This window comes from Leucoraja erinacea, chromosome 23 (genome assembly GCF_028641065.1).
Source record: "Leucoraja erinacea ecotype New England chromosome 23, Leri_hhj_1, whole genome shotgun sequence".
Lineage (NCBI taxonomy): Eukaryota > Metazoa > Chordata > Chondrichthyes > Rajiformes > Rajidae > Leucoraja > Leucoraja erinaceus.
The window spans coordinates 8624352-8636956 of NC_073399.1; the positions used below are offsets into that span (position 1 = coordinate 8624352).

The following is a 12605-nucleotide window of genomic DNA, read 5'->3' on the forward strand; positions in this document are numbered from 1 at the left end:
AAAAAAATCAATATCTGGTCACGTCTGGTTAAATAATTTTCATGTGATCCTCATGTGGTTTTCTGAAGTGATGTGAATTGTCAGGCCCTACTTTAAAGAAGTGGTGCACAAGTTTTGTTTTATGTCTTTGTTTTATGTCTATGTACAATGTGGTTGATCAACGTTGCAACTAGTTTGTTATAAACACTAAGTTGAGAGTTTGTTATAGTAAATTAATTGCATTCATATTTGTAATATTACTTCCCATTGATTAAAGAGTAAAGCTGCAATGCCATGATTTGGTGGTTTAATCTGGATCAATGTGCAGCACCATCTTGTGGCTAAATTCCTGGACCAAGCCCATGTTACATCACTTGGAATTCATGATGTTCTTTACAATTGAAAAATGTTTTGAAATACTTTACATTCATACAGCATTAAGCATTTTTTAAGTCCCTCCCTTTTCTTCTGTCATTTTTCACCTGTAGGATTTGATTCAGTTCTTGGATTATTCCAATGCACTTCCATCAATCTTAACCCCCCCCCCCCCCCCCCACTTATTTCCATGTAAACTGCTCTTTCTCACATTCCCATAAACTTCAACCTGATTTTCCTGCCATTTGGGCACACTGGCAATTTACAGTGGTCAATTAACGTACACACGCTTATGTCTTTGGGAAGTAGCATGTAACCAGAGAACCCATGTGGTCACGGAGAACGTGCCAACTCCATATAGACAGCATTGGAGTATTGAACCCAGGTCGCTGGAGTTGTGAGACAACCTCACTTACTTGCTGCTCCACTTTACACCCTTCATTGTACTTGCTTTTATTGGACGTAAAAATATCTCTGCCACTCCAAGGATTAGTTTTTGCCATGTGGAGACGATATATCAGTTCTGCAAATATGTTTGACAATTGCAGAATATTTTGTATAGTTTGAATAATTACCCATTGAAGGGCTTTAGGTCTTTGCTTGAAATTGCTAATTTATAGCCATTTAACTACCTTTTTCTATATGACTAAGTATTTTCAAAAGAGGAAGCAGTCCACCTGTAACCTATAATTAACATGAACACCTAAACCAACATTACAGAACAATTTCACCTTCATAGTCTGAGACATACCCAAATTTCGAAACGCAACCCTTGTGAAACAGCGCATCCTCAAATTAGCACCGGTTATCTACTTACATAAAAATCATGAAAATGTTTCTTCTTCCCTACAGGGAATGGCTCTATCTTTTATCTCATGAAATGCTGAATCCCTACTATGGACTGTTCCAGTACTCCAGAGATGACATCTACACATTACAGATTAACCCAGATTCTGCAGTCAATCCTGTAAGCGGAAGATTTAAAAAAAAATTATTGCTTTTTATGCAAATAGTATACAATTTGTAGTAAGGTTTGTTATTTCTCAACATCGTCAAGTTTATTTGTCACATACGCATACAAGATGTGCAGTGAAATGAAAAGAGGCAATGCCTGCGGAATGTGCAAAAAACTACAAAACAGAATAGAACAGAATCAGTAATTACATATTGGTGAGCAGAAAAACCAGCAATTTAAAAACAGACACAACACAACAGTAGTTTGGGACAGTAAGTTAGTCCCTGGTGAGATAAGAGTTTACAGTCCTAATGGCCTCTGGGAAGAAACTCCGTCTCATCCTCTCTGTTTTCACAGCATGACAGCGGAGGCGTTTGCCTGACCGTAGCAGCTGGAACGGTCCATTGCTGGGGTGGAATGGGTCCCCCATAATGTTGCTGGCTCTGGATCTGCACCTTCTGATGTATAGTTCCTGCAGAGGGGCGAGTGTAGTTCCCATAGTGCGTTCGGCCGAAGGCACTACTCTCTGCAGAGCCTTCTTATCCCAGGCAGAGCAGCTCCCAAACCAGATTGTGATGTTTCCGGGCATGATGCTTTCTACAGCCGCTGAGTAGAAGCACTGGAGGATCCTAAAAGTGACCCTGAATTTCCTCAGCTGCCTGAAGTGGTAAAGGCGCTGCCTTACCTTACTCACCAGTGCGGCAGCGTGTGATGTCCATGTCAGATCCTCAGTGATGTGGACTCCCAGGTATTTAAAGCAGCTCACCCTATTCCACAATATCCCCATTTATCTTCAGTGGCGTGTACGTCCTCGGATGTTGTGCCTTCCTAAAGTCCACGATCAGCTCCTTAGTTTTTTTGACATTCAAGAGGAGGCTGTTGTCCTGACACCAGAGTGCCAGATCAGCCACCTCTTCCCGGTAGGCGTTCTCTTTATTTTCGGTGATCAGGCCCACCATCACAATGTCATCAACAAACTAGATTATAGAGTTGGTGCTGAACCTAGCCCCACAGTCATGTGTGTACTGGGAGTACAGTAGGGGACTGAGGACGCAACCCTGGGGGGGACCCTGTGCTCAGGGTGAGGGTCTTTGAAGTATTTCCTCCCATCTTGACTACCTGGGGCCTGGCGGTGAGAGTCCAGGCCCAGGCACACAGGGGAGTGTTAAGTCCCAGTTCCAGCAGCTTCTCAGCAAGTCTGGTGGGGACTATCGTGTTGAAAGCTGAACTGTAGTCAATGAACAGCATCCTCACATAGCCCCCCTTCTGGCTGTCGAGGTGAGAGAGCGTGGTGTGCAGAACCTGGGAGACCGCATCGTCCGTGAATCTGTTCGGACGGTATGCGAACTGTAGCGGGTCCATGTTGCGAGGGAGGAAGACGCAGATGTGTTTCTTGACCAGCCTCTCAAAGCATTTCATGACTACTGAGATGAGGGCCACCGGTCGGTAGTCATTCAAACAAGCTGGAGAGGCATTCTTTGGTACAGGTACAATCATGAGACTAGCCAGTAGACCAAAATGCACTGGTTTTGATGATTGCATGTAGTCCGTCCGATGAGATGAACCCAAGAGAGTGAAAGCAGAAAGATCTGGATTATTCTTGAAAACCCACAGGTCTGTGTGCATACTTATGGCTGTGAGTAAACTAGTCTTATAGTAATTGGCCGTTGATAGACAAGAGTGGAATGAGACTTGTGTTCAAATGAGAGATTAATTTAAATATAATGACATGCAAGGAAAAAAATCACAAAACAGTCATTAGATTTAATAATGGTCTGAATCGTCTATGGTAAATTGGCGCTGTGTATGTCAAGTAATATCCCGTCAAATTGCATGATTTCTTGTTACACTAACGCTTGAGGCTTGAGTTGGCCCAGTTTTGTCATGGTGCTCTTGCCAGTTTTAGTCCGTTCTTTGTTGAGTCATTAAATGGAGGATTTAATATGTGTATGTTTGTTGTCCGTCCTCTATTTTAATTGTTCATTTATTCAATTAAATAGTTATTACCAGCCTTAAATATGAGTCAGAGAACTGTGGTTAAAAGTGCAACCTTACAATGGCACGGATAGAAAATGATTTGCATTTTATTAAGCTATTTAGTTAATAAACCTTATGGTTCTTATTTCTGGAATTATGATAGGTGATTCTAATTCCATTGTAATTTTGTAGTAGGAATGGAAGTTATATTGTGACTTTACAAAGGCATTTTGCCATCACAGAGTCAGCATTATATTGGAACAGATTTGTGTGGAAATGAGCAGCGGTTTAATCTGAAGTTTGTGTGAGCCAGTCTGGCACAGTATTCATAAGGTGGTAATTTGCACTTGCACTTTATTGAGTTTGCTTGGTACAGGGTTCTGGTATAAGGAACCCAAAGAAAACTGATGGGGCAAGAAAAGCAAAATTGAGGATGAATACGGTTTTGAATTTTTTTTTTTCTTTACATTAACTTAGAATTGACGTAAAATATCTTTGAAAAATATTTGTATTAGCTCATTTGGTTTTGGAAATTCAAGTTTACAACCCCCCCTTTATGCAGCTTGAGATCGGTTGTCCCAAACTAAATGGAGTCTCCCAGACAGTTCATGCGGTGAAAGGTATTGAATTGCTTACCTGATATGCTACTGGCTGATTTATGGATGAGAACTACTGGATTCATAGTGGCTGCTTCTGTAACCAGCCCCTTGAGCATTTCACATGCAGCTCCAGAAAATATGTTTTTTTTAACGCTTTTAACTTCAATTCCGAATGCCATTTACATTTGAAATATTGAAGAAAGATTAGTGTGTCTGGATCCTACCCTTCAAATCGAAAGATTATGATACTGCAGTTTTTAAATGTCACAGCTTTTGATAGTATTTTAAATTGTCAACTCTAAGCCAGGATAACAATATTTTAAGCTTTAAATGAAATTAATACTTTTGAATGTTACCATTTAAAAATGTATGATGAGGTATGCAGGGAAAGTGTAATTGCTCTTTAATCTTCAGAGTATCGTAGTTCCTGCAATTTGAGCATGTATTCTGCATGCAAAATTTATAAAGTTATTTGCATTATATTTCTGACTGTGCCTGGTGGAGAAGAATGTACAGATGGCTTTTTGAGTCCACAAAAAACGTGGTACCTTGTAAATGAAAAATGCTTGTTGAAATATGAGAATGTCTAGAAATTCCAGTGTAGGAAATAGCGTGGTGGGATAGAAACTACTTGGAAAATAGGGGGGAAAGCCTTGTACGCTTTCGTAACAAGAATTCTGAAGTTAGTCCTTCATTTTTGTACAGTTTTACATAGCAAAAGTAATAATTAAAGCAAACCTAATTTTTCTTTTTCATATGTATTGACAATTAATCTACCTGCTTAAAAATGTCAGCAAAATGTTTAATTTGAGGCAACTTATTTCAGAGTGTTTAAGAAAGATCTGCAGATTCTGGTAAAATGGAAGGTAGACACAACATGCTGGAGAAACTCATAGACTCTGAAGGGTCTCGACCTGAAACGTCGCCAATTCCATAGGTGCTGCCTCACCCGCTGAGTTTCTCCAGCATTTTGTGTCTACCTTCCAACTTATTTTGGAGCATTGTTTAACTGTAATCTTGTTCTTTCCAAATTAGGAGCATTTGTCTTATTTCCATTTTGTCGGTCGGATAATGGGGATGGCAGTGTTTCATGGACACTACATTGACGGGGGCTTCACTCTACCCTTCTACAAGCAGCTGCTGGGAAAGTCTATCACACTGGATGACATGGAGTCTGTGGACCCAGATCTACACAACAGCTTAGTCTGGATTCTGTATGTACATCATAACTCCATTCTAAATAGCAGTTTTCTCTCTCGGCATGTAAAATAATGTTGGCAATTTTGTTTAGTAGTAGTAAAATCAAAATGGAGTGGGGCAGATTGAGGCTATTTTCAAAGCTCTCTTGAAGAATCTACAAATCAATGTAATTTATCTTTAAAATAAAAAAGTGGTTTCACACATGAACTTCACTTGAAAGCTGAGGGTGTTTGTAAGTCCTACTCTGATTGTTCACAGTCCATTAGACGTCTGCATAAGTACTCAGTGGCAGTGAATGATTTGTATCTCAGTGCAGTTTTGGGTTGAGGGCTCAAGCTCAAATGTCGTTCATTCATCAAAATTGTGGCCAGCTTTACTTGTTGTGTTGCTGCAACAATTAGCTGATCTTGTCTGTCTAAGGAAGGACCCACACAATTCAATTCAAATGAAAATAACTTGTTTGATTTGTTTCTCTATGAATGTTTGTATTTTTGAAATCACTAACATTTAAATTCATTGTGTCATCTACACTGTGTTGAATTTATTAATTGATGTTCTTTTAAAATCATGGAACATAATAAAACTTTGGACATATTTGGTCAGCTGGATATCTCCCATAGCTGTTAGAAAATATATTTTTTACATCAAATATCGAGATGTTTTACAGCATAGTCGTGAACTATTTACTTTGTGGCATCTGCTAGACTTCTGTGAATATATCTGTTGCATTACTTCTACTGTTTGCTTGTTCTTTTACTATTTAATAATGCATTTTGGATTTAAAGTCCAAGACGAAGTCTAGTCTTATATTATTCTGCTGTCTCCCAAAGCTCGGGGGCTCTGTTGAAGGCATAACATAAAACCAGTAGCTTAAACAATCTGAAAGAGTTCTCTGTTCACTATCTGGATGTGCCCCAGGTATTGGATTAAGTGAGTACCCCATCTGAGACATAGATGTTATGGTGTTTTAATAGATGTAATCTGAAACACACTCGTCAAAATGTGCAGAACATAACAGGGAAACAAAACCCAAAATGTAATAATCTACCAATACTAATTACTCTGTTCTGTCCAATTTTTGTTTTACAAATGGATTAATTATCATCATTGTTCTTCACAATTATTGGACCAATGGTCTCCCCACAAAAAAAAACTTGTGTTTACTTTGTCTGGATGTGGGATATGTATATTGCTGATACGAAGTGTCCCTGACTTCAGTGGTGTGATGTGGATGGTGGCCAGCCCTTCAATCCAGTGAAGAAACCCCAGTCCTCCCAAATCTCTTGAGAGCTTTGATAATCAACACGACCCCCCCAATGTAGATTGTGTTTGATAGCCAAAGATTGTTATATTTCTGTTGTCTAAAATTTATTTAACTTCTTTATCAACCGATTATTCATAAAATATACTAATCGGGGTGTGTGCACTATTTGGGAGGAGAATAGTTGAATTAATCAATTTTATTTTTCTTCCATGTAGTGAAAATGACATCACCGGTGTCTTAGATCACACATTCTGCGTAGAGCATAATGCCTATGGAGAAATCATTCAACATGAATTGAAGCCAAATGGGAAAAGCATCCCTGTCACAGAAGAAACCAAGAAGGAGTATGTCCGGTATGAGACACCACAGGCTTCTCCGGTTCATTGCAATTCTATGATGATACTTTGAGCACAATTTTCCCTCATCAGCAAAATAGTCAGTAACCCACCAGCTCAGTAAGAGTACAGATTTGTACAGTTAAGTGCATGTTACAGCTTTGCAATGTGGTAAGGAAATGTAAATAAAGTATCTATCAGGAGATCAGTCCCCCCCCATGTAAGTAAGTAAGTTTATGTGTACCTGCTTAAGGATACATCTGTCAGTGCTGTGGGTTGACGCCTGGGTATTTTCACAAAGTCAGCAAGTACTTAATCTCCATTTAAATATTTATTCATCACCATTACTGAAGTAACTTTTTTCCCCCCAATCATTTTGTAGATTTTTGCATCATGCCCAACAATGTTGACAATTCAGCAATGTAAATAATTTTACTCTAAAAATCTGAGGGAACTTTGTTTATTGGCGGTAATGTTAATTCAACCCATTGAGCAGCTGAAACGAGTGCTTCCCAAACACAACCTGCACTCATCCCCCTTTATTGCTTGTTACCGTTAGCTTCAATTCTTCTATTGTTTTCTACCAATCTTTCAAATGCTTTCGTTTTTATTTTTTGAATTGCTTTTTCCCCTCTCCTATCCTTTCTCCACCACCCCCCTCTTTCCCCCCCCCCCCCCCCCCCCCCCCCACCCACCGACCCCTTGTTTCTGTTTCTGATTGATATCCAACTCAAGCACCCGACATTTATCAATGAAACGGGGTAGTGATTGTTGGAAAGTTACTTGACTGCAAAAGCACAGGGAGACAGGAAAAGCTTGATGAAAGAAGGACAAAGTCTAACTGGTATGACTTGGCCATTCTTGATGCTGAAAGTCCAAAGTCATTTGTCCTATCAAGGGCTATGTCTCAATCATAATTGTGCAGATAAGCACATCTTTCATCAGGGGTGACTCAGCTTTAATTATCCTCCTTACTATTTACATGTACCAGTCAATTCCAGCACTTTTCTTACACCTTCCCCTTCCCTTATCCAAGATCAGCAAATTCAGCACTGTTCAGCATTACCATGGCTGAATTCCCTGCAATCATAAATGGTATTATAATATCTCTCTAAACCTTTCCAAGTTCAATCTCTTGAAACCAATCCAAATTTCTTAAATATGCTAATTGTCCCTGCCTCTACCACTTCCTCGAGCAGCATGTTCCATATACCCACCCCACATTAACTTGAGAAATTGTTCCCTGCCTCAGGCTGTACGTGAACTGGCGGTTTCTACGAGGTATTGAGGCCCAGTTTCTGGCTCTGCAGAAAGGATTCAATGAGGTGATCCCACAGCATTTGCTGAAAACATTTGATGAGAAGGAGTTGGAGGTGAGTTTTTGTCACGGTACATAATACCCATTTATTCTGCGTTGGTTTTTCACACTTGGTGTCTTTTTCATTGCCATGAGAAAGTACACAGTTTACTGATTCAGAGTGAAAATGGTAGCCACACTTGCCCTGCTCCTGTAAATATGAATCTTCTGTTCCTATGTTCATATTTTCAACCTCTAGCAGTCAATTAACTGGATGCCTTGTACACTTTATCCAGATGACAGCTCCGGCCTCATCCTATCCAGCGTTCCCACATTCTGCAACTTTAAACACATTTATTTCCATTGTTTCCCCAGTTCTAACTGAAACATTATCTGTTTCTCTCTCCTTGGATGCTGTCTGACCTGCTAAGTGACTTTGGCATTTTCTGTTTTTATTTCACATTTTCATCATCTGCAGTTTGTTTTTATTTAGAATTGAAATAAAAGACTACCAGCTATTTTCAGTAGCTGGGAAATCTGGTGAGGTTACCATGTAACAAAAGAGGCACGCAGTGATGTAGGGGGGGCAGTCAGGCCTTGAGTCGGGCAGCATCTCAGGAGAACATGGATAGGCGACATAACTCTTTTTCAGACTCAAGAAGAAGGTCTGAAGAAGTGTTCCGACTTGAAAAGCTAACTCAGCATTCTCTAGAGATGCTGCCTGACCTGCTGAGTTACTCCAGCACTTTGTGTCTTTTTTGGTAAACCAGTATCTGCAGTTCCTTGTCTCCACTCTGTAACTATGTTCACTTGCTCTTTATTGACTCTTCCAGCTCATTATCTGCGGCCTTGGAAAGATTGATATCATCGACTGGAAATCAAACACTAGGTTAAAACACTGTACGCCAGATAGCAATATTGTTAAGTGGTTTTGGAAGGCAGTGGAGTCTTTCGATGAGGAAAGACGAGCCCGATTACTCCAGTTTGTCACCGGATCCTCCCGAGTGCCTCTACAGGGTTTCAAAGCGTTGCAAGGTGAGCCCGGTGTACTACAAAACATTGATCACTTCTCTCTCCCCGCGTGTCAGAGGGCAAGTGGGGCTGGGAAAAAGTATATCAGCATCTCAATGTTATTTTGTGATGAAATGTGTGCTAAGATTACAGGTAACACAGAGTAACTGATACTGTACCATCTTATGATTACAACAGGTGCAGCAGGTCCAAGGCTTTTTACCATTCACCAGATCGATGCCAGCCCTAACAACCTCCCCAAAGCACATACCTGGTAGATGACGTTTTTATTTAGTTTATTTAATAGTACCATTACAAGTTTTTTAAAAGTGGGACGAGGAAATGAAAAAACATGGTTAATTAAATGAATCAGTGGAACATAACGAGAAAGACAGTATCTTGGCGGAATCCACCCACTCTATTAAACTTGTACTACACTTGCAGAATTAATGGGTTGGCGGATCGGCTTACTATTGAAAACAGCCAGTAATAATGTTCTGTCATCGTGTATCTCTCTCTCTCTCTCTCTCTCTCGTTCCCTGAATCGAGCAGACTGGTGTCGTGCATGGAGAGAGAACTACAGCAGAATTTGCACTTTGAGTTGTAAATAAATGAAAAGATGGATCAGGGACCTGATGCAAATAGTAAGGGGATATAATTAAAATAGTTCATGGGTACTTTGTCACAGGTACCTAGATACAGCGATATTCTTTGTTTTTAATACATTTCAATAAAATCATATTATTTATGATCATATATAATTACAAGAGTGCAACGATTGCCATGTAAGAAATAGTAGATGCCTTCTGAGGGCAGTGCACAGAGTCGTCACGTTTCCTATCTTGTATCTTTAAAAGTCCTGTCAAATAACATTGTACCCAATCATGTCAGACTATTGAGGTGTTTTCTTTGTCTCTTTCTTCCCCAGCTTTAATAGAATTGACATTCCTCCTTATGAGAACTATGAAAAACTCTATGAGAAACTGCTAACGGCAATTGAAGAGACTTGTGGCTTTGCCGTGGAATGACATCCTCGCCAATGGTGGGACTTCCATATGCACCTGTCAGTGAGGGCTTTCTCCTGCCGAGGTTCCAGCAGTGCTTGGAATATTCAGGATGTCTTTCCCTTACTCAGCAGGGGGAAAGCAAGAGGGAATGGATGATTAGGGAACATTGAGGAAACCAGTCACCTGGTATTTGCCGTGAGACTGTCAGCTGCTAAACTAATACCTGAAAAATTAAAAGACTGGTGGCTTTTTATGTTTTGAACAGTTAGCAGTATTCTTGATAGCATTTCTGATTGAAAAGACTACTACAGAAACTACTATTTAGGCATCAGTCTTAAGCCCATTTATTCCTTGCTAATTATTAATATCCCCATGCATCATGATATAGACTGCAGCATTCGGTACAACAACCTATTGTTGAGCTGACTTGACTTATGCCGTAACATCACCTTTCTCCCACTTTCCTTGGATCCGAAGCATCAAAATTATCAACAGAACTGAGCTCTTGTGGACAATATTAAAAATGGATTCTCAAATGGAAAATTGCCTAAATCATCTTGTTTTAAGAAATATTCTTCCTGGTGCGTTCCAGATTTGGATTGTCTATGAATCCAGTTTTTTATATATATTTATAATATATATATTATATACATAAAGTCATCACAGGAGAAGCGATCTATATTATTTCAGCCCTCAGCCATAACCACTTGTCCCCAGTCCTCCTAGTTGATGAGGAGGGATTTTTTTTAATGAATTGTATATCACCAACCAGCATTGCTAACTGAAGTTTCTTTAATCAATTTTCTTTATTATTGCATCAGTTATTTACATGACGTAAGGGATAAATACTTTATTGTATATTAAAAGTGGCAACGCTCGACAAAGCGACTTATGTTGGTTTTTATGCTACCAGAACTTTTGCAACGTAAAGGGTATGAATTACATTCCACTTTATTAGTTAAAACTGGGCTGAGATGAACATTCTAGTATAGCCAACTGCAATTATTAAAATATAACATTGAAGAGCGTTGTCCTCAGTTATGTCTTTCTATCCATAAGATGAATTATGACTATATTAAATTGAGATAGTTGAGAACCCCTGATTGACTCTTAAGGAGTTTGAATTCAATGTATGATTTTTACATGTAATTTTAATGATAGGAAATATTCTACGGATCCTTTACATTCATGTGAGTTTTAATATATTTATAACTTGTTGCATTCTTGTCGAATGATAGTATTTCTGTAATGGGAGCACCTGTTGATAAAGCAACCTTATTTTTTTTTGCCCTGCACTGCTGCCTATCAGTTGAAAGAGCATCATCCGACAGGAAGGTATCTTGAAATGGTGCTTTGTACAGTTCTGGGTGAGGCGTGATATATAAATCTGAGGCTAATACTGTGATGATTTCAACTTTTTAAGTTAATCGTATTTTAACTTTTTAAACCACTTTTTGCACATCTTAGGATTTTAGTTCTGTTCGGTCTATTGACCCCATTCCATCCCTCCTCATTCTAAAATAACAGGACGACAGCTGACATCCCATTGATATAAGAGTTCCCAGTGGATACTTAAAACTGTCTCATCTTAATAAGTGCTCAGTGCGCACACACAGTCTCTTATTTTTCATGATCTATTTTAAAACAATATATAACACTATGCCTAAGCTTATCAATGGCAGATTTAAAATGAGCTGTAACATAGAAGTAAAAGACAAAGTTGGCCAGTGGTGCTCTTGTAATAAAACGCATGCTTCATCATACAGCTGACAACATCCAGCATGCTCCCCTCACTTCACAGACTTGAAATATGCTGTAAAAATTGAATAATACATTAAAGCAGACAGGAGCAGTTCACTGTACGTAACACTTCAGTTAATAGAATATTGTCTACCAGTTGTTAAAATCTTTTTTTATATATAGATGTAATTAGTTTACAATTAATCCCTTGGCTTTACTTCCCAGTTCTTAAAACACCATATTTTATTTTGTTTTAGATTTTTCTCATTTCCATTTTATTTGTATTTATTACAGAGTGTTTTAGCATCGTTAACACATTGTATTTCACCCCAGCTGTTACATGGGCTTTAATAATTTAAAAAAAACTAATAAAACTGTGTGGAAACAAACTTTCATGTATGTACCCATGCAGAATGAGCAATAAAGTGTATGCTGTTTGCACACTCAGCATAAACAGTTCAATTTTATGTCTGCCTTCTGTAAGTTGTTCATTAAATCAATATTTTAAAACTGATATCCAACAATGGGTTGGTCCTGAAACACAATTCCTTCAATTTACCATTTAACATTTAATTTAAACTAATTAGTAAGGCAACTAAATTAAAACAACACTTCTAGGATGCATCTAAAGTCTTTCACTGATTCACTGTTTTTTGCCAGTATAGAGTTGAAAATGTTCTACAGTCAATCTTGGTATTCGTGTTTTGTTTACTACAATGTTCACTTTTCTGTCAACTTTACAGGATTCATTCCTAACTCCTGGATCTCTCCGTATCTATTACAAACCTATAGAATTACAACTACAGTTGGAGTTCTGCTTCCTCCTACCTGTCTCTTGTAAAGACTCTGTTTCTGTTATATCTGCT

General features: G+C 38.8%; 1 protein-coding gene across 1 annotated transcript in view; it reads left to right on the plus strand.

Moving 5' to 3' along the window:
* The window catches only part of smurf2 (SMAD specific E3 ubiquitin protein ligase 2), a 127410-nt gene extending 115204 nt beyond the window's left edge, over positions 1 to 12206 (plus strand). The window contains exons 15-21 of the mRNA XM_055653783.1: positions 1207 to 1321; positions 4921 to 5099; positions 6565 to 6702; positions 7937 to 8057; positions 8815 to 9016; positions 9191 to 9266; positions 9921 to 12206. Coding sequence (XP_055509758.1) covers positions 1207 to 1321; positions 4921 to 5099; positions 6565 to 6702; positions 7937 to 8057; positions 8815 to 9016; positions 9191 to 9266; positions 9921 to 10020 — 931 coding nt within the window. The 3' untranslated portion in view covers positions 10021 to 12206. The remainder of the gene's footprint in view (positions 1 to 1206; positions 1322 to 4920; positions 5100 to 6564; positions 6703 to 7936; positions 8058 to 8814; positions 9017 to 9190; positions 9267 to 9920) is intronic.
* Positions 12207 to 12605: the final 399 nt, after the last annotated feature.